This window comes from Brassica napus, chromosome C9, assembly GCF_020379485.1.
Source record: "Brassica napus cultivar Da-Ae chromosome C9, Da-Ae, whole genome shotgun sequence".
In the NCBI taxonomy this organism is placed as follows: domain Eukaryota; kingdom Viridiplantae; phylum Streptophyta; class Magnoliopsida; order Brassicales; family Brassicaceae; genus Brassica; species Brassica napus.
Genome location: NC_063452.1, coordinates 64,371,891 through 64,398,413, shown reverse-complemented (window position 1 = coordinate 64,398,413; position 26,523 = coordinate 64,371,891). Strand labels below are relative to the sequence as shown.

General features: G+C 37.1%; 5 protein-coding genes, 1 long non-coding RNA gene and 1 pseudogene across 7 annotated transcripts; 4 read left to right on the top strand and 3 right to left on the bottom strand.

Moving 5' to 3' along the window:
• Nucleotides 1–277: 277 nt before the first annotated feature.
• LOC125592865 (E3 ubiquitin-protein ligase SGR9, amyloplastic-like) lies at nt 278–1,644 on the top strand. The gene has a single exon (XM_048768400.1). The coding sequence runs from the start codon at nt 567–569 to the stop codon at nt 1,446–1,448; it is 882 nt and encodes a 293-aa protein (XP_048624357.1). The 5' UTR covers nt 278–566; the 3' UTR covers nt 1,449–1,644.
• Nucleotides 1,645–8,827: 7,183 nt separating this feature from the next.
• LOC106410752 (probable protein phosphatase 2C 67) lies at nt 8,828–10,512 on the top strand. Its single transcript, XM_013851348.3, has 4 exons — nt 8,828–9,219; nt 9,293–9,657; nt 9,736–9,972; nt 10,074–10,512. The coding sequence occupies exons 1-4, from the start codon at nt 8,928–8,930 to the stop codon at nt 10,269–10,271; spliced, it is 1,092 nt and encodes a 363-aa protein (XP_013706802.1). The 5' UTR covers nt 8,828–8,927; the 3' UTR covers nt 10,272–10,512.
• A 7-nt stretch (nt 10,513–10,519) lies between these two features.
• Nucleotides 10,520–12,470, bottom strand: LOC106410753 (protein MODIFIER OF SNC1 11-like). The gene is made up of 5 exons (XM_048768397.1): nt 12,101–12,470; nt 11,775–12,008; nt 11,647–11,707; nt 11,480–11,540; nt 10,520–11,375 (listed from the first exon to the last, which is right to left on the bottom strand). Exons 1-4 carry the CDS (start codon nt 12,382–12,384, stop codon nt 11,517–11,519), a joined length of 603 nt encoding a protein of 200 aa, XP_048624354.1. The 5' UTR covers nt 12,385–12,470; the 3' UTR covers nt 10,520–11,375; nt 11,480–11,516.
• A 1,403-nt stretch (nt 12,471–13,873) lies between these two features.
• Nucleotides 13,874–14,853, top strand: LOC111211121. Its single transcript, XR_002662291.2, has 2 exons — nt 13,874–14,223; nt 14,523–14,853. It is a non-coding gene; the product is annotated as an uncharacterized LOC111211121 (long non-coding RNA).
• An 824-nt stretch (nt 14,854–15,677) lies between these two features.
• LOC106408814 (putative F-box/LRR-repeat protein At3g28410) lies at nt 15,678–18,317 on the top strand. Its single transcript, XM_048768228.1, has 5 exons — nt 15,678–15,692; nt 15,956–16,450; nt 16,538–16,615; nt 17,761–17,864; nt 17,995–18,317. The coding sequence occupies exons 1-5, from the start codon at nt 15,678–15,680 to the stop codon at nt 18,269–18,271; spliced, it is 969 nt and encodes a 322-aa protein (XP_048624185.1). The 3' UTR covers nt 18,272–18,317.
• Nucleotides 18,318–18,469: 152 nt separating this feature from the next.
• BNACNNG03260D lies at nt 18,470–21,145 on the bottom strand. Of its 2 annotated transcripts, XM_013851944.3 has the most exons (2): nt 18,968–21,145; nt 18,470–18,839 (listed from the first exon to the last, which is right to left on the bottom strand). In XM_013851944.3, the coding sequence occupies exons 1-2, from the start codon at nt 20,883–20,885 to the stop codon at nt 18,748–18,750; spliced, it is 2,010 nt and encodes a 669-aa protein (XP_013707398.1). In that variant the 5' UTR covers nt 20,886–21,145; the 3' UTR covers nt 18,470–18,747. The 2 variants fall into 2 exon arrangements, with proteins under 2 accessions (XP_013707398.1, XP_013707397.1); XM_013851943.3 differs by having other exon boundaries at nt 18,470–21,145.
• Nucleotides 21,146–21,787: 642 nt separating this feature from the next.
• LOC106408816 lies at nt 21,788–24,931 on the bottom strand (annotated as a pseudogene).
• Between the last annotated feature and the right edge of the window lie 1,592 nt (nt 24,932–26,523).

The window sequence follows — 26,523 nt, the reverse complement described above, 5'->3', positions numbered from 1 at the left end:
TTTTCCAGATTTTTGTGTGCCCATTTGGTCGATCTCAGCATTTGATTCAAAATTGGACGACCGAGATTAGAGTTTCCATTATTTGATCCAATGGTTCACATGCCACTTTCATTAATGGCAAATTGGTAATTTACCAGCCCTTGGTCCATGATAGATCACAATTGGTCTATGTAGACTTCTTTTTGTCTTTTTGGTCTGTTATAGATCATTGTCCCACAAATCTTTTGTTCTTCCAAATTTTTTGTTATAGTTTTGATGAAATATTTGTTTTTTTGGGAAAAAGTCTGCAAGCTAATTATTCCTGTCACCAACAGTTACTAAAGTGAACTTTTGCCAACTCTTCTCCATTCATAGCTTCTTCACCTTTATTCTCCAAATCCATATTGGCATCAATCAATTAAAAATCGAAAACCAAACAAGCAAAGCCGACAATAATCTCTTTTGTACCACAACCTTTTGTTTTTTCCCTAATAGAAAAATCACAATAGTTTATTATTACCACTACCAAACTCCCCCAATGAAATACATGTATATAAGCAAAGATTCATCAAAAGGTTAAAAGTGCAATGAGAAGTGAGAAAACGAAGCACACAAGATCCAATATGGAAGAAGAAAACACAACAATTATCATGACGTCACTATCTACTCTTTCTCCTTCACACCTCACGAGTCTTACTCACACCATTCTTTCTCTCTCCCACCACCACCGCCGTCGTCTCGCCTCCGTCCTCTCCTCCCCGACGCTTTTCTCCCTCACTCTCCGCCACCTCCTTTCTCTCTCCCTTCCTCAGAAAACCCTCCTCATCGCTACTCACCTCCTTTCTCTTCTCCACCCTCTCCTACTCCACCGCAACCACCACTCTCTCCCCTCCTCCGCCGCCGCGATGAAGCTCCGGGACCTCGACGCGGTGGTGCTCCTCCTTTTTCTCTGCGAAACGCATCAGCTAGATCCAGATGCTCTAGAAGCTTCAGCTGATAATTGGCGGGAAATCCTCGGTGCTATGTGCTCTGACACTATGTTAAACAGTATCTCCGGTCTCTGGACTTGCGACGCCGGAATCTTGATGCCTTACATAGAAACTCTAGTTAGGTGCAAGAGATTCGTCGACATAATGGGAGGCTACCACCACCGTCGTCTACGAGGAGAGAAAGAAGGATATGAAATCCCGGCGGCTAGAGCGGCTGTGGTGGCGCTACGCGCGGTTGAGGTGTTGAACGCCGCCGGAGAAGTAGAATGCGTGATATGCAAGGAAGAGATGAGAGAAGGAAGAGATGTCTGTGAAATGCCATGTCAGCATTTGTTCCACTGGAAGTGTATTTTGCCATGGCTTAGCAAGAGGAACACGTGTCCTTTCTGTAGGTTTCAACTTCCCACCGACGATGTCTTCTCCGAGATCCAGCGGCTATGGGACATCCTCGTCAAGACCAGCGAGTTACACGTGGCGTGATGGTTACATGTGCATGATACGTGTATATCGTTATCTATACTAGATGTGCAAGTACTATAAGTATGCATCAGATAGGAATGTTTGGACCGTTTTGATCTATAGAATTTATGCTAGTTTTTTTCATTTTGATAAGGACACACGCGGTTTTAGACTAATGACAACATTTCTTATATTAAAACTAAGTTTTTTTGTTGTTTTTCTTTTCTTCGACTAAATTTTATTGAATTATATCAAAGTTACAAAATTACAAAACTAAAATTATTACATAACCATTTATGTGTGCTATATACAAAGAAATAAAATTCACGACTCGTTAGCGAATACACATATTCTTCGAATACTTTGTGATGTAGGCACAGAATCACTCCATGAACCTGTCCTCATATGGAGATCAAAGAGATCAAATAAGCTTGTGCGGAAGATGGACTGATGGTAGAGATGGTGGTGAAAATGATTGACTCTCTCAATCTGGTGGGTTGATTGACTCTCTCAATCTTTGGATTTTGAAGTTACTTGAATCTCACAAACAAAATACAAGACAAATCAATAGAAAAACAATGAATCTCTCACTGAATTATAAAGACAGATTTTATGCAAAGACAAACTTTGATAAAACAAAATAAACTGAATAATTTATTGATTGATTGAAAGGTAATTTGTACAAAGCAATAGAGTGAGCTTATATAGGTCGTGGCCCTTGCTCAGAATAACAAAACAAAGGAAAGAAAATCAAACAAAAAGAAGACTAAATGTTGGAGGATTTTGGGGTTCCAATAGCTTGATTCAAGGGCTGGAATGATGGCTTTGTATCTGGACGGTTTTAAATTGTAGGAAAGCTTCTTAGGAACATTCTGATTGCTGAAATAATGGTCGAAATAATTCCAACCCTGGTGAGTCAAGAGCTGTTGGGAATTGATGGCTTTTGACTCCGAAAATGGCAATTCTGGTCTTGGTTGATTCTGAGTATTCTGGTGGGTGCTGCTGCAGCTGAAGACTTCCTGATGAGTTAATAATATCTCCAAAAACGTTGTAGCTTTGATAGGTTGGTCGTTGGTGCTTTATTCATCCAAATGTGAAAGAATCCAAAATGGTAAGTATTGTCTCCTTTGATTTTATGTAATCTGGTGCTTTCTGGTGCATGTTAAGAACGTGCCTGACTCTTCTGGACCCTTGGATGTGTCTCCTGATTGCATAGATAAATCTCCTGGTCACCAATGTTTGGTTTGCAACTGATTAAACCACTGATCTTCCAAATAAGGCAAGTCGGCCACCCTTGACTTGAAAATGGCATATCTTCCAAAACATTTATCCTTTTGATATGAAACCAATTCTCCGCGTGCTCTTGTTGAGTGTAGAATCCATCAAAACCGGTTTCATGAATAAATTCCTCCTGGTTTGTAAGATACGGTATTTTTATTGCACATATGTCATGATCGGCTTCTTTAGCTCTTCTCATCTTCATGTTTTCCACTGGTTTTCTCCTGATTTCTTTCTCCTTTTCTGATGATGACTTGATGTCCTCATCACTTTGTAACTCCAATATTGTTTTTTTTTTGCCATTCTTTATCTTGGGACTGTTTCATTACCATATCAAGTAAAATCCATCATGTCTGATATGGTTTTCTTTTGTTAACTAATGCGAGCTAAACATTGACATTTCAAAATTGGCCTTTTGTAACTAGTGCGAGTTAAACGATCGACAATTCGGGAAGATTTTTGATGTAATATTATTACTGGGCTTTGACTTTGAGTGGGCATCACATTCATTATGGTCTGTGCCAAATTCCTATTTTCATAACAATTTAACTTCAAAGTTTTTTAGTTTTTCCTTTCTGCTTAAAATTTGGATCAAATATTTTTTTGTTCTGCTTCAGATTATTAACTTTATGTTCTCTTATTATTTACTCAAAATTGTGAAAATGATAAATTTTTATTGAACCATAACGCTTGAACCCAAACAAAATTTGAACCAAAATTTTATGAGTATCAATATCATATAATATAACAGGCTCATGTCAGTAGTATAAGATGAAGTTTAACAAGGTATATTATTAGATTTCAATATATTCAGTAGTATAAGATGAAGTTTAACAAGGTATATTATTAGATTTCAAGGTATATGCAAAGACAAACTTTGATAAAACAAAATAAACTGAATAATTTCTTGATTGATTGAAAGGTAATTTGTACAAAGCAATAGAGTGAGCTTATATAGGTCGTGGCCCTTGCTCAGAATAACAAAACAAAGGAAAGAAAATCAAACAAAAAGAAGACTAAATGTTGGAGGATTTTGGGGTTCCAATAGCTTGATTCAAGGGCTGGAATGATGGCTTTGTATCTGGACGGTTTTAAATTGTAGGAAAGCTTCTTAGGAACATTCTGATTGCTGAAATAATGGTCGAAATAATTCCAACCCTGGTGAGTCAAGAGCTGTTGGGAATTGATGGCTTTTGACTCCGAAAATGGCAATTCTGGTCTTGGTTGATTCTGAGTATTCTGGTGGGTGCTGCTGCAGCTGAAGACTTCCTGATGAGTTAATAATATCTCCAAAAACGTTGTAGCTTTGATAGGTTGGTCGTTGGTGCTTTATTCACCCAAATGTGAAAGAATCCAAAATGGTAAGTATTGTCTCCTTTGATTTTATGTAATCTGGTGCTTTCTGGTGCATGTTAAGAACGTGCCTGACTCTTCTGGACCCTTGGATGTGTCTCCCGATTGCATAGATAAATCTCCTGGTCACCAATGTTTGGTTTGCAACTGATTAAACCACTGATCTTCCAAATAAGGCAAGTCGGGACACCCTTGACTTGAAAATGGCATATCTTTCAAAACATTTATCCTTTTTATATGAAACCAATTCGCCGCGTGCTCTTGTTGAGTGTAGAATCCATCAAAACCGGTTTCATGAATAAATTCCTCCTGGTTTGGAAGATACGGCGTTTTGATTGCACGTATGTCCTGATCGGCTTCTTTAGCTCTTCTCAGCTTCATGTTCTCCATTGATTTTCTCCTGATTTCTTTCTCCTTTTCTGATGATGACTTGATGTCCTCATCACTTTGTTACTCCAATATTGTTTTTTTTTTTGCCATTCTTTATCTTGGGACTGTTTCATTACCATATCAAGTAAAATCCATCATGTCTGATATGGTTTTCTTTTGTTAACTAATGCGAGCTAAACCTTGACATTTCAAAATTGGCCTTTCTTAACTAGTGCGAGTTAAACGATTCGGGAAGATTTTTGATGTAATATTATTACTGGGCTTTGAGTGGGCATCACATTCATTATGGTCTGTGCCAAATTCCTATTTTCATAACAATTTAACTTCAAAGTTTTTTATTTTTTCCTTTCTGCTTAAAATTTGGATTAAATATTTTTTTTGTCCTGCTTCGGATTATTAACTTTATGTTCTCTTATTATTTACTCAAAATTGTGAAAATGATAAATTTTTATTGAACCGTAACGGTTGAACCCAAACAGAATTTGAACCAAAAATTTATGAGTATCAATATCATATAATATATAGCAGGCTCATGTCAGTAGTATAAGATGAAGTTTAACAAGGTATATTATTAGATTTCAATATATTTGGTGGTACCTGTACTCCCCCCCCCCCCCCCAAAAAAAATTAATAGACGAACACGCAATATGCAAAATGAAGGTAAAAAGATCGTTTAACTACTAAAATTGTTAGATTTTAGCTAAATTACCCAGTGCAAAAATTTTATTATCAAAGTGTTTTTGAATTTAAGAAAGATTCCTTGAGACTATATATATGCGTATAAAAGAAAATGATAAAAATATCTTCCACTTGGTAATCGCACAGCCGTCAATAATACAATATATACGTTTTTAATTTGATCAATCAATTGACTAGTCACTAGCTAGAGTAATCATAGTCATGTGCATATATTCCATCTTTAAAAATCACGAATAATATCTGCTTATAATAGATGATTTGAATTTTTATTTCTTAACCACGAAACTTCACTATTAGAGGATATATAGTATGTGTAAGCTAGTAACAAATTTCAAAAGGCTTAAATAAATAGTAATCGTTTTCGAATATTACTTTCCTAAAATATATGAAATATTATCAACGTATCCGATCGAGTTTATAGAGTTGAAGCTACAAAGACTATAATATGCAATTACTAGATGTACAGATTTTTAATAAAACTGCTAACGATGATGATTGATAGTTAGCTGCTAGATGAAATGAAAAGTATAATCTATTAAAAAGTAAAAAATTAATCTGATAAGAGTATATACGTCTAGATATAATATCAAAGAAATGAGCTAGATAACAAAATGAAATCTAGTATTATACGAATTTAGATTGATTGTAATATGAAAAAAATAAAGTACTACGACACTACGAAGAACGCTAGTTACTATATAGATAGTGTTGTAATAAAATGTCAAGGTTTGGTTAGACCAGACAATATGGGACCTTCACGATGTCTGTCTCATGTTTCCTGCATGCCATGCATTCTATTTATCGTTCTCTACGTGTCCACATCTCCACCTTTACTCATTTTCTTATCTGTGATTACTAAAACTTGTGAATAAAGTTAGAATATAGGCTAAACTGGATCTCTTTTCTTACATGTTGGTACGATTAATCGCGTATAATTAGCGTTGAAGATTCTTTCTTCTAAAGGTAGGTTCAATTTAAAAAAAAAAACGTAGGTTCAATTAGCTAATACATTATAGTAAGCTAGTTTCTTGAAAGATGAGATGCACGTAAATGCTTGTTTAAACTATACTCCAAATTCAATAGATAACATCAGAGACATTTTCAATACTGGAAATAGTACGTCGACGTTTGGCATTCAATTTTCTTATCATATATGGTGCATTTAAATAAAAAAAACCGGAAATACTTAACTGATAGACATTTTGCTAATGATAATTTGATTCGAAGCATGCAATATAACTTTTGTAGAAACAATTCGAGCTACGAATTCTCTAATAAATTTACGTAGAACGGCTTTTCAAGATAATATATATACTAGATCGTTCATAATTAACTGATTTAGAAATTGTTTACAAAACATTTTGCAAGGAAACGGATGAGGTATATATTAATGCACTAGTATAACAAGTAAAACGTTGGTTCTTAACATTTACAAAAAAAAAAAAAGAGTAAAACGTTGGTTACATTACTGACTGACCTTCTACACAACATTTCGTTACTTGTTACATTACTAGTAACAAAAAGAGTAAAACGTTGGTTATTAGGTTTGTAGACAGTTAATTCCATACTATACTAATATTTAGTCTAAATCAATTTATTTGAGAGGTTTCTGAATTGTAGTTGCATTTCGTTCTACACAAAATTCAAAGTAACAAAGAAGGGATAACTAATTGTTAATGTTCAGGTCAATATTAAACCCAAGAGAAAGAAATAAAAAACTAAAACGAAGTAAGAAGCTAAAGAGATAGACTGACATCCATGCTCCCTCAACCAAAAGACAAAACACTCAGTGCAGCATGAATGGCCTAGCTGTCAACACAACTCTCTTTTAAAATGATAACATATATATAAGAACTTGTTTTATTTTTTTATTTTCGTATATATACTCTTCTTATTTAAACAAAACGAGACTGAGTTTGTTTAATATTGTTATATGATAGGAATTTAATTCAAGGATAAAGAGCATGCACATGATAATAATACATTGCACTCCTTTTCAAAAAAAATAAAATAATACATTGTACTGTAATGGTGCATTCAAGGACTCTTCAATTAGTCCCAATGCCACATGTTCAGTATTTAATCGGTCCATCTATGAAAGTTATTTTGATATGCTGAAGAGAAAATGTACCTGGACCATTCTTTCTATTTATATTTAGACTAACCTACACGTGATTTTCTCACTCTTTGATTTGACTTTCGATCTATATTTTCAATTTTGTTTACTAAATTCTGTGTCAAGTCACACGATATAGCCGACACCATCGATAAGATTGGCCATCTCCAACTAGTGGAAACCGTCATATGCTAAATCAAATATCAGCAAATGAATGAAAAAATTGAAACCCATTAACAAGTATCGTGTACATGTTTTTGGGTCCTAACCCGAAAAAGCTACAGAACATACAACTCGTTGTCAATAAGAAAATAAAAACAAGTGGAAGTAAAAGTTGTGTAACTCCACTTGCTGAATTCCTAATTTCAAAGCATCAAGAGAAAAGAAACGTCAGTGTTAATGTAAACTACTCATCAATGTAATATGACGATCAACACACGTCAGTGTTTCTCGCCACCATTACACTACACTGTGGAATCTTATGAACAGAACACGAGGAGAGACAATGATGGTCATGGAAGGAGGGCCAAATACAAGTTGGAACTTAGGAAAAATACCAAAAGGATCCATCCTCTTTGGAAAATTCATTACAACCCCCATAATCCATGAAATAAATTTCGATCTAAATCTCACTAGCAAAGATATATTTTTGTAATAACTTCCTTTTGAAGTACAAAGAAGACAAAAGAGATTGAGAAAAGGGCAAGACCAGTAGGGGTTAAGACAGCTAAGAGTGTTCCTCAGTCGCCCCACAAAAATGTCTTCTCTCCTCTCTCTTAAGTCCCTCTCAGCTCTTGTTAAATGGTTCCAAGTTCAGTGCTCCAGAAACCCGCGCCCTCATCTCCCCCTCACACATGCATCCTATGACCTTTCCTTTTCTATCCATTTTCTTCCCACAAATTACCTAACTACAACACCAAAGGCCAAAAACATAATTTACTAAGATGAGAAATTAAAGAGAGACTGTGACACACCACCTCAACTGTGAAAACATAATTTTCCATGATGATATTATAAGTCCTCATATAAGTTCACATAAACTATGATCATAATCTATATGTCTCAGTTTGGTCCCCAACTGCATCTTAAAGTCTAATATAAACTTAACATTTTACCCAAAGAAAAGAGAGTCTAATATGAAGGCATTATAGCACCACTGATTCAAACCAAAAGTTAACAAACAATATATAATATATCAAGTAACTAAATCGGCTGTGAACACTCTTGCTTCCTACATTTACAAGATTTTGAACCTGTGAGAAACAAATGAAAGATTATCTCAAGAGGGGGAAAACATCTCATGAATTAAATATAGCAGAAAGTAGAATATGACAGCTTTTACTTAAACCATACTAAAGACAGAGAATGAACATTGAACAGTAAAGAAAGAAGAGAATCTCTGAATATCCACTTTAAACTACTGCCCTCTTGTCTCAACTCTCAAGACTCATTTAATTCAGTTATTTTGACCCATAACATTTTTGGCCACTTCCCATAGTCTCCAACACCTTCTATTTACTCTAGGGCTTCCACGGCTATATATATATAGGTCCCTTACTTGAACTTGAAACTCATAATTCAACATTCATCACTTGTACTACTTGTTATCACACCAAATGCAATCTTTATAGTCTTACCTGTATATATTAATTTAGTGCACGAAGATGGTTAAACCCTTTTGGAGAATAGGTTCCGGTACTGAGAGAAGTAAGATCAGTCCAACAAAGAATGATGGCTTGACATGGTATAAAGACCTTGGCCTTCACGCCTTTGGAGAGTTTTCAATGGCGATGATCCAAGCCAACAGTGTGATGGAAGATCAGTGCCAGATCGAATCAGGGCCATTGACGTTCAACAACCTTGCAGTTCAAGGCACGTTCGTTGGAGTTTACGATGGTCATGGAGGTCCAGAGGCTTCTAGATTCATTGCAGACAACCTCTTCCCCAACTTAAAGAGTAAGACACACACCGCCTTTCTCATTCTTGAAACTGTCAGACACACTAACACTCATGTTTCACACATCAACAGAGTTTGCCTCAGAGGGTGGAGAGATATCAGAGGAGGTGATCAGGAACGCATTTTCAGAGACGGATGAAGATTTTCTCATGGCGGTGAAGAAGCAATGGCGGAAGAACCCACAGATGGCATCAGTGGGGTCATGTTGCTTGGCGGTAGTGATATGCAACGGTCTGGTGTACATGGCAAACGCAGGAGACTCAAGGGCTGTGTTGGGACGATATGAGAGAGGTGGTGGAGTGAGAGCTGTTCAGTTATCAGTAGAGCACAATGCCAATGTAGAGTCCGCGAGGCAAGAGCTATGGTCAATGCATCCTAATGACCCTAACATCCTTGTGATGAAGCACCGCATGTGGCGTGTGAAAGGCATCATCCAGGTACACTATTACTTTAGTTTAAGAAATCATGATGATGTAAAACTCACGTGAAAATATGTTTTTTTTACTTTTAATCAGGTCACAAAATCAATAGGGGATGCATATCTCAAAAGAGCAGAGTTCAACAGAGAGCCCTTGCTGCCCAAATACAGAGTAGCAGAATATTTCACCAAGCCAATCCTTAGCGCAGATCCATCAGTCACGGTTACTAGGCTTAAACCAGAAGACGAGTTTATGATTCTTGCTTCAGATGGGCTTTGGGAGCATCTTAGCAACCAGGAAGCTGTTGATATTGTACATAGCTCCCCTCGCCAAGTAAGTTCCACGCCTAAGTCTCACTCATATTAAATGGGATACTTCTTTGTTAGTACAATTTGCATGCAAGATTTGTTTGTTAATATCTTCATAATCTCCAGGGAATTGCAAGGAGACTACTCAAAGCTGCACTGAAGGAAGCAGCAAAGAAAAGAGAGATGAGATACTCTGACTTGCAAGAGATCCTTCCTGGTGTCCGAAGGCATTTCCATGATGACATAACTGTTATTGTGGTCTATCTCAACACACAAACCAATGGTTGGGCTTCTCCACTGTCAATTAGAGGTGGCTACCCATGAACCTATCTATCACTACATTATTGCCTGTGTCGTGCCTAAGAGGCAGAAGAAATTGGAACCGGCAGCATGAACCACATAATTAGTATAGCTAGAACAAATATTTATATCTTTGATAATGTTATGTTGTTTTTTTATGAAAACATAAATTCAAATTTACCCCTGTATGCAATTACACAGGAGGGACCTCATCAATTGTCAATGCTGGTAGTTTTTCAGAAGCAATAAAATAGTGTTTTGAGCATAACACGTAACATAAACGACATGTAATAACAACATTTCGAAAAAAACTGAATGTTACATTCCCTTTATAAAAAGTTTTCTGGCGCTTGACTCAAAGTTAACAACAAAGTTTTATCTAAAATCTATTACAGACGCATAAGAAATTGTGTAGCATCAGAAAGCCAGCAAAGTCCCAGTCCCACGAACAGAGATTCAACGCCCCTTCACTTCCACTGCCATAGAGACCAGAGAAATAGAAACCAACAAGCACTTCTATAGTTCTAATGATAGGTCTTAGATGATTGACAAAGGAATTCTGAAGTAGCGGCTTGACAAGTCATATGAATAAGCAAACCAAACAACCGTTTTGCAATATATTTTTGATGGATAAGCTAGCAAAATAGGCATTGTCAGAACTCAAAAGCAATCAACAGATTCAACATTACTAATTTCTAACAAGCCTAGGAACACATTCTCCAGAACATCATATAACAATCTCTATTGATGCGCAGTGCTAGAAAGACCATCCACATTTCCAAATAGTTTAACGAAATAAAGGCACTATACTCATTCTAACTTACCAATTCAAGCACCTGCAACATGGAAAACATCAAAATGAGCCACTTCAGAATCCCTAGGTCCTAACACATTTCCTTTTCTAAGACAACCAGAACTATAGGTTACTTTGTTGATTTCTCATGATCTCATCTGGTGACAACTTAGCTTCCGTCCATCTGAGAGAACCATTGCATGACCACATAACCTTTGCTCCACGACCAAACTTCGACTTTAATAAAGACGCTAACTACGGGGGACTTCTAATTCAGAAACATAAAGAGAGAATCAAGCAGCCAGAGAGGGAATCATAAAACGCTAGAACACTACCTGCCAAAAAAAAAAAACACAATGATTGTGGAGTAAGATACGAGAAACCAAACCAGGCACCACTATGTTTTGCAACGGAATCACAAGTATTTAGTGAAACTCACCTAACTAAAAAGATAGAAGGAACCTTATTCAGGAACCTTATGCAGCGTTTCCTGCTGCCTCCTGATGAAACAAAGAATATAAAAACACACACGGTTAGCTAATCTAGTTATTCTTTCGTTCAAACAGAGGTGAAGAAAACAAAAAAGCAAGTTAAAGGTGGTTATACCTTGCCAACGTTAAGCTTCCCAGGTAACTCTGAAGATGAATCAGAAGCAGGCTTTGAAAACCTAAAGATGAGCAATTCAAAATCAGTACTTTAAAACTCAGGAACATTGGTCTGTAATGGAAAAGTACCTTAATGCCCTAGCCTTGCGTTTATCTTCCTCAGCAGAATCAACTTTAGTATCCTTCCCAAAACGAGCGAGCCTAGCTTTCTTCTTGGCCTCTTCCTCAGTGTTATCAGCTTTAGTAGTGGATGATGATGATGATGATGCAGGAACCCCAAACCTGTCAGCTCTAGCCTTTCGCTTCAATTCCTCAGCTTTCTTCGTCCCCTCTGAGCCTTTCACCGCTGCTACAGTCCCGAACCTGTAACCGACAGTGAAACACGTTTCAATTATACATTCCAGAAACCATAAATCTAGGAGAAATCAAACGAATAAACTTAAACCTAATGTTACCTCTCAGCACGAGAATTGCGTTTCTCCTCTTCGGTTAGCTTCACAGAAACGCCAAACCTCTCAGCACGTCGAATCTTCTTCTGAACATCATCGACGGGTGATGATACATCACCAGAGCCAGCTCCGATAGACTTAGATTCGGCTCCGTCCTTCTTCTCATCAGTAGAATCGGATAATAATCCCTTGACTTCTCCTCCGTCGAGGATGTCATCTGGCTCCGCCGTGTTGAGGTCGAGGATCTTCTTAGTAAGCCCCGAGCCATTCTCCGCCGTAGAGCTCGACATGGTGAATCGACTAGGGAGAGAGATTTGTGAGATTATCTATTTCGAGATTTCGAGATTGATAAATCCGTCGAAGAGGCCGGTCTCTCTCCAAATAAGGGGTACTATCGTCTAATTAAGAAAATCGATTTTTATGGGCCGGATCGGATCAAAGTATTCCGGTCCATGGGCCCAATATATTTTTTCTATTGAATGAATATCCGTGTTGGTCACGGTAACCATGAACCATAACATGAGCACAAGATATAATCTCAGTCATGAGGAACACGCTGTAACCAGGTCGTCTCAAAGATATCTTGGACCCATGGACAATATAGTTTTTTTTTTTTTTTTTTTTTTTTTTTTTTGTCACGGACGGTCTCCGGAATCCCAGAGGACTCGAACCCAGGTGCCTTGGGATCCAGTTCACTCTAGTGTTACCACTAGGCTATTCTGTCCCGGCGGACAATATAGTTTTAAATATTTTTTTAACATATATTTATGAATAATTTTAAAATTTATGGATCCTTATTTTTAATTTATTTTTTTGTAAAATTGGCCTCTTTTCCTACACTATTTATTCAAAAAATGTTTGGGGCCCAGGACTCACACCCCTTACTTATTTGAATTTGGACGTTTTCTATTAGTGGGAAAGAGAAGTTTCATCGTTGAAAATTTTATTTAATTAAGAACCATAGTTTTCAAACAGCTCTACAGATGGTATATATAATGAATTCAAATTAAATCACTTGTGGACCGAGCAAATATCATACGGAAAAAAAAGAAAGTACTTTGAAATTGAATAGAGGTTTGGAAAATATCAAATACTGTCTTGAAAAAAAGTAACATAGCTAGACAGTATGTAAACACAAAACTATAATTTTATTAAATATAAATAAATAAACTGAAAAACTCCACTGTTTAATATTGCAGCATTACATTACTGATATGCTATTCGATAGCTAAAAAATATAGATTTTTCGTTAAAAAAACATAAAATCAGCTTAAAACCAAAACAATAGTTAAACAAAAATACTTATAAACCACCATCATCGGGCCCAACTTGTTGGCGGTTGCCGCCACACCAAATCCATCCAAAATGCCAGAGAACAACCAAAAAGATCAAACCGAACACAATGGCGCAAGTTATGATGTAACCAATCTTAGCATCCATATTGTTTCTTCAAAAAAACCAAAATTTTGTTCTCTCTAACTTTCTTTTTCTTCTTTTAAGTTCAAGAGAGAACTAGCTTATATATATATATGGTTAACCTTATTAAAATAGAAAAAAGTTAGACATGAAAAATTCTATTTCAAAAATAAAAGAAATCTTCTAAATCTCTTGAAAGTCTTTGGCTTTTTTTTTGAAAAGAAATTTGGCAAAAATGGTAAATCATGCATATGTCATTAAGGATTATTAACAAAGAAAAACTGAAAATTTTACACAAGTCATTCACAAACTTCTGATGACATATTTCTAAGCTTTTTGATCGAATATGTCGTTAAGAAAAAAGTATAGGACTAGGAAAATTTGGAAATGTAACATTTTATGGTTCTCTATAAAAAGTAACTATGGGCTTTAAAAGCTAAGGCGAATGAGGTCCAATAAGGAAAGCTTGTCCCAAGACTTGTTGGAGAAGCCTTTGCATAACAGTATTAAGTGGCTGTGGCGCTTCTTTCAATTCATTTTCACAATTTCGCCATTTCCCTCCACTCAGAAAAATCTCCTTTTGCTCCCTCTCGCTTTCTCCGGTGCTATCGAGAGCGATGACGACAATGGAGCAGCGTAGAAACCAAAACACTGTTCAGCAACAAGACGATGAAGAGACCCAGCACGGCCCTTTCCCCGTCGAACAGCTTCAGGTACGATTTCTCCAGAAATTCACCTTCTCGGAGCATAATCTCCCACAGATCTAGTGCTACTCGAAATGGGTTTGGCTTAAAATCACCAAAGAACTCTGCTTTTTCCACCCTTTGTTCGTTCTCGTGATGTGTGAATCTAACGGAGAATTAGGTTTCGCTACGGACTGTAGAGTGAAATAGTTTTAGGGTTTTTGTTTGATTCAGATAAAGCTAACATCTTTGAAGTATAAACTATGTGGGTCTTCTGAGTTATTATGAATCAATGTTTTTAATGCTCTCTTTGATTCTTCAATCTTCAGGCGGCAGGTATGGCTTCTGTTGATGTGAAGAAGCTTGGGGACGCTCGTCTCTGGCACTGTTGAAGGTGTTGCATATACTCCGAGGAAAGATCTCTTGCAGATTAAAGGAATCAGTGATGCTAAAGTTGACAAAATCGTTGAAGCAGGCATGTTGTCATATGAATACAAATTCACTTTGATCCTTCCTTTTTGGAGTTTATGCATTTTCTTATTTGTGTGTGTTTTACCAAATTTGATTTTTAAATTTACCCCTATGCCTAAGTCGGCTCTGGCTGTAACATATGTCATTGTTTTATTATACTATCAACAAAAGAGAACCTCTTTGCCAAAACCATCATTTCTCCACCAAGAACAACCCGCGAACATCACCGCTCATATCAATAGAATATATGGACTCAACAACTCAAAAAAAGACAGGAGGAAACTCTTTCGTCTTTACCTTTTCTATACCTAAAACTTCATTTTTGAGACTGACCGCGCATCAACCCTGATTCAATGCAGCCACCGCTCTGTCAGACTCACACGTGGGAAATTTTTTAGTGGACGATGAATATAGGAGATCTAGTCAAAAGCAGCAAGTCCAGTGAGTTGGTTTAGCAAGTTGATCCTCGAACTCTAAATCAGAATAATCTTTGAATCTGTTAGAGCAATCTACAAACAAACAACAAGGTAAATAACAGGTCTACGAAGTTAAAATGAAAAAAATTTCAGATAAAAGAAATTTCTCTTTGACCACCGACTGAAAAATATCTAAGGACTTCAATACTGCATCATCAACATCGATCATTTGTTTATGCAAATCACTTACAACATCGAGGCTACCATCTCAAGAGGCAACAACAAATGAGTTTTCTCCTTTGAGGACATCAAGAACCGCACATAGGAAATAGTTGCCCCTCTCACTTATCTCTTCACACTATGTGATAGAACAAATGCAAGTTGTTTGTGTTGACTTTTACTCCACAAGCTACTTGCCAGATTAAGTGCTTTAGCATCTTCTAGAAACTACACTATCTTTATATATGAACTGGTAGGTTCTCAAAGCAGCCAACCAAACCTCAATCTGTGTGTACTCACAAGTTTTGGAAACACAAAGCGTTCATCTTCTAATCTTCCGAATTGATTGTTTAGCCAAGTTAGTAGATAATCACAACAATGAACATTGGGATCGTAAAACTTAACTTTGCATATTAAATTTTTTTTTTTTTTTCCTTTTTGGTCAAGAGATTAAAAAGGAAAATAGTCACCATGCTAACAAAAAAAATTATCTTATTTAAGCAACCAATATGTTATATATGTATATGTATTAACGTGCTAATAAGAAACGTGTTCTGCAAACAAATTAAAGCAAAACCTAAGAAAATCATAGTTATCATGGAAAATAGGCGAGACAGATGGGGTTTAGGGTTTAGGGTTTAGGGTTTAGGGTTTAGGGTTTAAAGCAACTCAGCTTGAGCTTGCCCTTTTCTGATATGATTCCAAGATGCACAGTGTCTTGGAAGTCCCTGAGAAACTTGTCACTGATTGAGTGTAAACTTGGACAAGAATCCACTGATAATATTCTCTCTGGCTGTCCAGTTCTCGAAAGCTTGACATTGTATGCGTGCCGTTCCCTTGAGCGTCTTGATCTGCGCAAGTCACTGAGTCTGAGGAGGCTGGAGATATATCATAGTCATCCAGGACGAGAACTGGATCCTTCAGGACCAGTTGAGATTGTAGCGCCACACATCCATTTTTTGAAATTGACAGTATACGCTGACAAACAATTTACGTTAACGGATGTCTCCTCATTGACCGAGGCACACCTTTACATTAGGATTAATATACTCCTTGATTCCACGGCTCATTGTTTCCAAACCCTGGCGCTGGAGTTGCTAGCAAAACTGCACAACGTAGAGAGCCTAACTCTTGGGGCAACCCTTCTTCGGGTATATATGTTGAGGGTTTCATTGTTAAAAAGAAGAGTGTTTAAATCAAGAACTTGCTAACACAATATTTCATCTCCTTTTTGTTAGATTCTATCTCTGGCCGAGCTCCGTGGTGATCCTTTCCCAACGCTCAAGGTCCAAACTTTGATTATTAGAACGGAGTTTGCTAAACTAAGGCAAGCAAAAAAGAGCCCTAGAAGAAACCTCTCAGGCCCGGTTCCCGATGTGCGTCGCTTGGATGGATCTGCTCCGCTCCATCACCACCGTTTAGGTTTCTCCTCTGAAGAAGCTCCCTCCTTGATGTTTCTGATGGTAACTGCTCCTCTCCCGCCACAGTTCAGGCCTCCTCCGGATCCACCACCGTGTAAGTTTTCCCTGCTTGGATCTATCTCTCCCATCGAGCCGCCGGAACCACCAGACCCTCCAGATGCACATGCTCTTCTTTGTTTCCTCATCACGTTCTCCAGTTTATCTCCTCGAGCATTGGCCCAATCTCTAGATCTGGATTTCCCATTTTCGACATCTGAGTCCAGAAGTGCTCATAATGTTCTTGTAACTTGTCTCTGTTCCATCACTGCCAAGTACGTGGTTGCCGCTAGACTTCCCTCGCCAGAGACACCATTGTTACCTTATACTTCTCTATGCGATAACTCCCATCCAACTATTGGGTCCTTTATGATAGTTGAGTCCATCCTCTACTCTGCTATAGAGTGTTCACTGCCTATTACTTCCTTCTACTCTGTTATAGAGTGCTCGTTGCTTATTACTCCTCTTTACTCTGCTATAGAGTGTTTGCCTACTACTTGCTGGTTTCAGATCTTGATTATCACCACTCTTTTGAAACCAACTTCAACTTCCCTATTACCATGGTTTTTGTATTGTTGCTGCTCATGTGTTGCACGGTCAGACTTTGGATTGGAAGATTACTTTACAGATGATTCGCTCTCTGTACTATTCAAAGGCTCAGCATCTTGGTGTCACAGCGCCCTTGCTATTGTAGCCAGTGTTACGATTGTTAGTCATGCACTAGTTGCACTACCAGTCACAAACATTAGATCACTAAGTGTGTTCTTTGTTGCTTATGGCGTCATTCCACTGCTTAAACCTAGTGTTGTCGAGATACGAGGACGTCTCTGCAATGTTAGCTGTTTATGTATAATGATTGCTTCTATCTTTGTGTTTCTGCTTGCCTTTTGTTGCAGCAAATTTGTTAGCCAGTATGGCTTTGTTATCATCTTTGTAAACACTTCTTCTGATGGAGATTAGTTATCTATAAAATCTTGTTTGATCAAAAAAAAAAAAGAACGGAGTTTGCTCAATCTGTTCCTGGCATAGCAAGGTTACTACAAAATTCACCTGGGCTTAAGAAACTAACAGTATACATGATGCACGGCTACAACATAATGGTACCTTTGCCGGAAACTATGCCTTTTTATTTCCTTGCGAACTAATAGTAACCATGTCTTTCACTTTTGCTTGGATATGGAAGTGATATTTTTTTCTTCTAAAATCACATTTTGGATGACCTTTTATGTTTTACAGAGTAGGAATCTGGATCAGTATTGGGGATTAAAATATAAGGTGTTTGCTCCTTCAAATGACAGCTATTCAATGTTGGGTTGTAATGTTGCAACGTCAAAAGTCTTGGCTTGGTTTATGGAGCTGGTGCTGAGAAATGCAAAGACATTAGAGAATATGGTTGTATGGTTGAGAAGTAGGTACTTTGATGATGCACAATGGTTTGAAGAGCAACTTCAGATAGTTGGAACACTTTCTCACAATAATAATGTCTCCATTCTACTGAAACGAAAAAATTTCTAAAATTATCATTATTTGTGTACTTTCTTGTCTAACTTACCATAGACAATGTGTTACTAAAGAGTTTTTAAAAGAAAAATCTACGCGTCAAGTACATAAATCCATGGGATATGAAGTTAGAAGAACCAATTGATGTAGTAAAATAGTAAAAATACAGATCAACTGTTGTTGTTCATCAATAATCGATATTAACATTCACCATTGACAAAGAAACAGAGACATTCTTCAATAACATATAGTGAGATACTGATACATTTCACGCAAGTAATACATATAATTATTACATGTGAAGTGCATCATCACCAATAACAATCATAAAACGGTCTCTTATCTACAAACAGTTTTTTACAAATTAGTCAACAGTGATGCACACTTCATTTGATTCAGAAGAAACTGTCTTTCTGCTACTACAGTCAGAAGAGTTCATCTTGTAGAACGCTCTCCATTCATCAATATTCTTCAGCTGATCACATCTCAGTTCAGGTAATCGTCTTCTCTCTACAATCTCTAGAATCTTCTCCGTTCTTCCGAGATGCAGAGCCGCTCCTCTCACCGATTCTTCCCTCACTTCAACAGCCGTAACCAAACACTTAACCGATACAACTTGCACCACGTTGCAGAAACAGCCTGAAACTATGTCCGAGATCGTGGTTTCCAGCTTCCTCAACAGAGCTTCCCCTGTTCCGTAGTCCCTCGTTTCGTAATTGAGAAGAATGGTTTGACAGATTCTGTACATGGAGTTGGCAGCTAGAGTCTTGATAGGCCAGTGAGAAGGCTTGTGCTTCATACACACCATCAGGTTCATCTGCCACGACTCCGAAAACTCTCTGTTCGCCACTTCCGCTAGCTCCCTAAGCGTCTCTTCTGGAGTCTTCTCCTGCTTAGATAGTTTCCGAAGATCCACATCGAACCACTTATGGTAGAGATCAACTCCTAGCCAAACCACCTCAGCAGCTTTCCTGAGGTTAGCCAACTCTCCTCCTGTATCTAAGACGCATTCAAACTTGTTGACAGAGTCTAACGCCTCGTTGACAGCGTTAAGCAACCTCTTAACGGAACAAGGCTTGACGTTGGGGAGAGATAGAGCTATGGTTGTCATTGTCACCAACGGGAGAGCCCAGCAGTTAGGCGGCTCTCCCGATGGGGCAAGAGAAGCCACCTCGCTGCTGTCAAACTCTCTGATCCCTTCGAACCCTTTCGAAATCTTCGTATTTGCTTCCAGAAGCTCTATCAGATTCACCGGCTGGTTCTTTCTACCCTTCTTTACCCAATGATCAGTAGCCTCCCTGTTGCTCCTCACCATTAAATCCACAAGCTCGTCCTCTCCTTCGAGATGCAGTACAAAGCTCGCCAGCTCCTGTCTCGAACCACCACCAGACATCTCCGAGTCGACGTGAGAGACTGTACTTCTACCCGTCGCTCTAAACGCCAAATGAAGACAAATCAAGATTCTGCTCACGCAGTAGACAGAGACGTAACGGATGATCTTGCTGGCAAACACTATAACATACTGCACACCTATACACACATCCAACAGCCAGCGTTTCGCGTCGTGCGCTGTCTTCCTGCAGCTGCGATCTTTGAGAATCGAAAGACGGCTTAAGGGTAAGGGACGTTGTTTCTTCTCAGAGAACCACTGCGTCCAGTAACTCTCAACTCGAAACTCTTCCTTATAACTCCTACTCCCTCGAATCGGACACCTGAACTTAACAGCTGTAAACCAACGAATCGCAGGAGCGACAGTCCCTACAGCCACAGCACTCCCCTGACAAACGAGAACCAGAGAGGTCGACCATTTATAATCAGAATCTCCTCGGCAAAACTCAAGCATCGTCGTCCCCGGTCTCAGCAAGTAAGACCGGACAACAGCTTCACCAAGCGTAACGGCGCTAAGAAGACAGAAAAACCCAGAAGCAGTGCACGTGACGGAACGTGCCATCACGAACTGAGGACTACTAGTGTGAGCCATCATCCAGAACTTTGACAAATCTTGCTGAATCTTTTTGGATACAGTTGTTCTCTCTGTAGCCAAAGGACACTTCAAAGCCACCTCGTACTTCTTCTTGTACTTGGTCTCCAAGATCCTCTTCGTGGTGGGGACCGTGGTCGCGGAGAAACTCATGATCAGCAGCATAAGCATCATGAGGAGGACGACCATGAAGTGTTCTTCTTTGAAGACGTAGATGGCTCCCGTACCTAGCTGAATACAGATGTTGACGACGTCTGTGACCACGAGGATCGCTAAGGCCACGAGATTCATTAAAAGATCTTTGTTGTCCATTATACCTAGTGAAGGCATCGAGTTGCCCATCACTGTGCAGACGAAGACGCTGCTGCTGAGCTTGGATAGCTGGTCGTGGCGACTAGGCATGGAGGTGTTGAGATCTACTGAGAGTTTGATCCCGACGCCGATGAAAGTGAGAGAAGTCGCGTTGAGGGAGAAGTACTTACAGGGGAACCAGAATTTTCGGTGGCGGAAGCCGTGGAGGAGGTCGGCGGCCATGGCTAGCGCGCAGATTAGTGAAGCGATGGCTACGTATAAACCGATCGAAGGCATAGGTTTGCTGAACTCTGCGTCGTTCAAGACGCCATGGGCGTCGCATCCGAGGCTACCCATCAGTGATTCCTCTATCGAGAAGCTCTTCTTGTTGACTCCATGGATGGGAGAGACAAAGGAAGTGTAAAGTCTTGTTTTTTTTTTATGAGTTTTGGTCAAATTTGGGATTATGGTTTTTTTATAAAGATCCTATTTTGTTGAATTTTCTGAAACTCTGAGAAAGTCTCGTACTTTTTCTACTAGATCAGTCATGGGGTGGTTTTGTCAGTTGATGTTTTTTTACTTGGAACTTTGTCGGTTTACTGCATCCTTGATCCTTTTCGGACAGTGTTGAGTGTTGTAAGAAGATCGCTCAGCTAGCTTCCGACATACTCTGTTCCGACAGAACCCACAATGTTACCTCTTATGATTCTATCGCTAGACTAAAAAACTCTGAGAAATTATCGAACTTTTTCTACTAGATGAGTTAATGTTTTTACTTGAACTTTTTCGTTTTTCTTTTTTGCATTCTTGATCCTTTTCAGACAGTGTTGAGTGTTGTAAGAAGATAGTTCGTTCAGCTAGCTTCCGACATGCTCTGTTCCGACAGAACCACAATGTTTCTCCTATGATTCTATCGCTAGATCAAGAAACTAACACACTAGCATCGCAGTTTATAGCAGTAAACACAAACACAGATGATAATACGATCAAAACATTGTGTCAAAACTATAACACGTAATACAACATTTCTGGAAATGAAAATAGAGACATTACTCAAAATACCATATACTGAAACAAATGCTACAAAACATTACATGTGAAAAAACATCACCTACAAGGCTACAACCGAACACTATATAATTCTCTTTCTTCTTACATTATCTACAACACAGCTCTTAAGACATTACTCAATACTATATACTGAAAATCTATCCCAATCAAAAAAAAAAAAAGCTCAGGATCGGTTTTAGGGAAAATAATTATTGGGATTTGTTTTTTTCAGACCTAGGTGGAGTCCCAGATGCGAAAAGGGAGCCTTGGCTGGCTGAGCCATAGGAACAAATGTTTGGGAAGCGAGATAAGTGAGTGCAGTGACAACATCAGCAATGACAGGTCTTAGTTTTGGTTGCTCTTGCACGAACATTGCTGCTACAGCGAGTGCTTGGTCCAATCCTCGTGGAGGGTATTTACCTTCAGTCATTGGATCTTGAACTGTCAATGGCTTTCCTACGGGGTTATAATCTCCAAAAGAACCACACCGAAGCTATAAACGTCAGATTTGAGCGTTAACTGGCCTTTCATCGCATACTCTGGAGCACAGTATCCGTATAAACGTCTTGTGACCCACCGGGCCAGGTTTAGCCAAACCAAAGTCAGATAGCTTCGGATAGTAGTCATCCCGAGAAAAATATTGGAGCATTTCAAATCCCAGTAGATGACTGGAGGCATGGTTTTCGTCAATTATGTTCCTCCTTCTCTTAAAACTCTTCCCTGAACACGGGATCCAACCCATTAGCTTCTCTATCTTCTTCTTCTTCTTCTTCTTAGTTTCGATGATCTCGAAAGTGAGAGAAGTCCAGAACTTTGAAAATGTGGACACTCCCCAATCGCTGGACTTTTTGATCTTTTTCTTTCTTTCTAAATTTAAATGTTTGTGAATCGTGATTGATACAAATTAACTTGTCATGGGTTTGACTAGATGCAAATATTATGAGCTACAAAAATGACACTTCAGTATGTGTGTTTGTAAGCTAAAAGCCTAAAATTGACAATATGAAAATTGGTTACATTAATTAATACAAAATAGTTCTTTAGATGACCAAATATATAATACAGTAAAGTTTTCAAAACATAATACTCAATTAATAATATTCCCTCAGTAGTTTTTATTTAGCTGACATGTATAGTTGTACACTCAATTTAATAAAATATTAATAACTTATCTACGTAACCACAATTCAACCAATAACAACAAAATTACAACATATAAATGGTTTCGTAACTTACAACTAATAAATTTTACAATAAAAACTTAAAAAATCATCAAGTTTAGAATGAAAATTTTTCTAAAACACCAGATATGAAAAAACGGAAGGAATAAATAAAGTGACTTTTTAATGAACTTCCAAAATTTGGTAAAACAATTTTGCTATATAAATCATCATGATCAGGCAAACATCCTCAGCAAATCATCCCGTTTCTCACTAAAATAAGCAAACAAACAAGAAATACTGTTTGACGTTTTGCATATTCACATGATGGCAGTTCAAGTGTCAAAGAATATTTACCGTGCCTTTATTACTGTAAATTTATTTACACTATTTTTTTCAGCACAGGTCTCTGATTCCATCATGACAACGGAGTGTATGAAGAATTGTATCATAAACCAATGCATAAAAACATCGGAAAAGGCTACTCCAGGCATATGTTACACCTCTTGTAAGATAATGTGCGATCCGAAAAAGAATGGGCAATACAACATCAACGTTTATCAAAATCCTATACGTAGGTTATGCCACAATTTAGGTTGGTTTTTCGAGAAGAAAATTTGCTAAGTGTGAGAGTGAGAATTATTAACATTTCCAATGCATAAGTTTTATATCTAATTTTGCATATTTGATCGATTAATATGTATTGTACCTCTTTTTATAATAAAAGATAGAAAAAAAGTTTGCTACCTACAGCAATTATACTCTATTATGGTGAGAAACATATCAAGTAGGAAGTAAAGACTAATATGGTGGCAACATCATAAACATGTTTAATTGATTTTAAGTTTAGTTAAAAGGATCATTCCGTAATATTTTTAAATTAAGTCTATTTTAAGCAAACCCAACCCGGCCCAAGTGATTAAACCCGATTAGACACAACTCCTCTTTCCCAGATCGATTCATTATGGTTCGTAAGAAAAGAACGAGATTGGGGATTTCTAAAAAAGAGAAAGAGTGTTCTTATTTAGAAATGGAGTTGATAAAAGAAGAGAATATTTGTTGAAAAACAAAAGAAAGGAGTCAATATTAGTAAACTACAATATATATGCTCCAAAACCAATAGCTTATACAAACAGTGGTGTTATTGTTTTACAAAAGTTTACAACATCTGCAACCCCACCCTCTAGCAGTGCAGCTCATGAACCAAATCCTTTGTCCTGAATCCACAAACCACACTATACGACGACAAAATAACAAACAATCAATTTGTCTGTCGTGTGTGTTCGTGGAATCCAAGAACCTGGCTAGTGCCTGCTAAGTATCCTTTGTAAACTCTACCGAATCCTCCTTCTCCTATAAGGCATTCTTTCCTGTAGCTTCTAGTGGCAGTAGCTAGCTCAGAGAATGTAAACTTTTGTGCCACAACATTGTCAGACCCTCTGCTTTTGGATCCGCTCACCAACGATCTGGCCTTAGATTTCTCTACCAAAAAGAAAAGAAAGAAAAAAAGCCTGAAGAAAAATTAAGATTACTCAGCTTAAGCTGAGCCACTACAAGTGTGTCTCAAGATCAATGATTTAAATCAACAAATACGAATCTTTGTGAGTCAAGAATCAAAGTCATCATCCTTGATAGCGAAAGACCAACAATAGTAACAGTTCCCGTTTACACTTAAACTAGTACAACTCAAGTAACGCAAACATGCAATTACATTCGATTAATATTCATTAAAAAAAAAAAGCTTAATCCAAAACTTCAGCGAAACTATCCTACTGGAGGATAATCTATTATGCAGTAACAATAAACCGGGAAGAAACAATGTAACAACGAATAAAAATATACTTCAAGAGTAACATAATTGGATCAGAGCTACTGAAATCGAAGTCATAAAAAAGTCAAAAAACAGCATTAGCAAGTGGTGGCTCAGAGGAATCATACAGCTAGGTAATGACTAAAGCTTCTAGAATTTCGTCATAGAAGAGAAGGGTTTTAACCCATAATCGAAAACATGTGATTGAGCATCGCTCTAGACAGAGCAATACCACCTGAAGTAGAGACAGAGCAAGTCCTGCTGAGCTTTTCGTCAATGTTCCTCCTTCTCTTAGACCTCTTCCCTGAACACGGGATCCAACCCATTAGCTTCTCTATCTTCTTCGATGACAGTCCAGAACTTTGAAAATATGGATACGCCATTCGCTGGACTTTTCGTTTTTTTTTCTCTTTCTAAATTTAATAAATGTTTGTGAATATTTGATACAAATTAACGTGTCATGGGTTTGATTATAGGTAAATATTATGAGTTTTAAAATATGTTCACTTTTCAGAGAAAGATGTGGCTACAAAAATGACACTTCTGTATGTGTGTTTGTAAGCTAAAATTGACAATATGAAAATTAGTTACATTTATTGATACAAAATAGTTCTTTAAATGACCAAAGATATTATACACTAAAATTTTCAAAAAACATAATCAACAAAACCAATTAACAAAATAATATTCCCTCCATTTTTATTTAGCTGACATTTTATAGTTGTATACACAAATTAACAAAAAATTTATTTTTTAAAATAAAATATAAATAATTTATCTAGAAAACCACAATTCAACTAATAACAAAGCAAATTATTAAATATAAATGTTTTAATAACTTAAAACTAATAAATCTTACAATAAAAACTAACGTTATCAGGTTTGAAATGAAAAAAACTACCTGAAACGTCGAATATAAAAAACGGAAGAGGAAATAAAGTGACTTTATGACGAACTTCCAAAATTTGATAAAAAAATTTACTATATAAATCATCATGATCATGCACACATCCTCAGCAAATCATCTATTTTCTCACTAAAATAAACAAACAAGAAAAAAAAATTGTCTCGAAGTTTTGTATATTCACATGATGGCAGTTCACGTGTCAAAGAGTATTTACCGCGCCTTCATTGTTGTAAATTTATTTACAATGTTGCTTTCAGCACAAGTTTCTGATTCCATCATAACAAAGGAATGTATGAAAAATTGTATCATGAACCAATGCATAAAAGTACCGAAACTAGCTATTCCAGGGATATGTTACACCTCTTGTAAGATAATGTGCGATCCGAAGAAAAATGGACAGTACAACATCAATCAATTCCGTCCTTATCGAAATCCTATACGTAGGTTCTGCGACGCATTCGATATTTGCTTTTGGGAGTGGAAATTATAAACTTTTCCAATGCATATACGTTTTCTATCTAATTTTGCATATTTGATTGATTAATATGTATTGTCCCTCTTTTTTATTATAATAAAAAATATTTAACATGATATAGTTCCTTTCCTAAGTACCAGTTGGAAATTATACTATATCTCCGTTTCATAAGGAATATCACTTTTACATTTTTCACACAGATTAAAATACATTTAAGTTTTTATTAATTACACATATTCAACCAATAGTATTTGAGATAAATAAAAGTATTTATAAAATCAATGCATTTGTAATTAATTTTAAGCTGAAAGTTGCATAAGAATTTTAAAATGACATTTTTTCTGTAGTAAGAAAAAATGTTAAAATGACACTTAATATAAAACAGAGAGAATATAAGTTTTCAAACAGATGTGTGATAATTAAATTTTTTGTTTTAAACACAGTTCATATTTCTTAAATAAAAAAAAACTCAATTCAATAAGTTGTCTTTGAAATTCTACTTTTCACACAAATTTATCTATTTCGATATACCTGACTAAAAATAATTATAAATATTATAGGAAAAAATAATAATTAATTTTATCCCAAGTGAA

What these genes read in the sequence shown, in the direction of transcription:
- LOC106410752 (XM_013851348.3), top strand. Translation starts at nt 8,928, where the DNA reads ATGGTTAAACCCTTTTGGAGAATAGGTTCCGGTACTGAGAGAAGTAAG. An exon ending in GTGTGAAAGGCATCATCCAG is followed by an intron (nt 9,658 to 9,735) that starts GTACACTATTAC and finishes ACTTTTAATCAG; the next exon opens with GTCACAAAATCAATAGGGGA. An exon ending in TACATAGCTCCCCTCGCCAA is followed by an intron (nt 9,973 to 10,073) that starts GTAAGTTCCACG and finishes CATAATCTCCAG; the next exon opens with GGAATTGCAAGGAGACTACT.
- LOC106408814 (XM_048768228.1), top strand. An exon ending in TTGGGGCAACCCTTCTTCGG is followed by an intron (nt 16,451 to 16,537) that starts GTATATATGTTG and finishes CCTTTTTGTTAG; the next exon opens with ATTCTATCTCTGGCCGAGCT. An exon ending in TACAACATAATGGTACCTTT is followed by an intron (nt 17,865 to 17,994) that starts GCCGGAAACTAT and finishes TGTTTTACAGAG; the next exon opens with TAGGAATCTGGATCAGTATT.
- LOC106410753 (XM_048768397.1), bottom strand. Translation starts at nt 12,384, where the DNA reads ATGTCGAGCTCTACGGCGGAGAATGGCTCGGGGCTTACTAAGAAGATC. An exon ending in CGCAATTCTCGTGCTGAGAG is followed by an intron (nt 12,009 to 12,100) that starts GTAACATTAGGT and finishes TGTCGGTTACAG; the next exon opens with GTTCGGGACTGTAGCAGCGG. An exon ending in CGCAAGGCTAGGGCATTAAG is followed by an intron (nt 11,708 to 11,774) that starts GTACTTTTCCAT and finishes GCTCATCTTTAG; the next exon opens with GTTTTCAAAGCCTGCTTCTG.
- LOC125592865 (XM_048768400.1), top strand. Translation starts at nt 567, where the DNA reads ATGAGAAGTGAGAAAACGAAGCACACAAGATCCAATATGGAAGAAGAA.
- BNACNNG03260D (XM_013851943.3), bottom strand. Translation starts at nt 20,885, where the DNA reads ATGGGTAGCCTCGGATGCGACGCCCATGGCGTCTTGAACGACGCAGAG.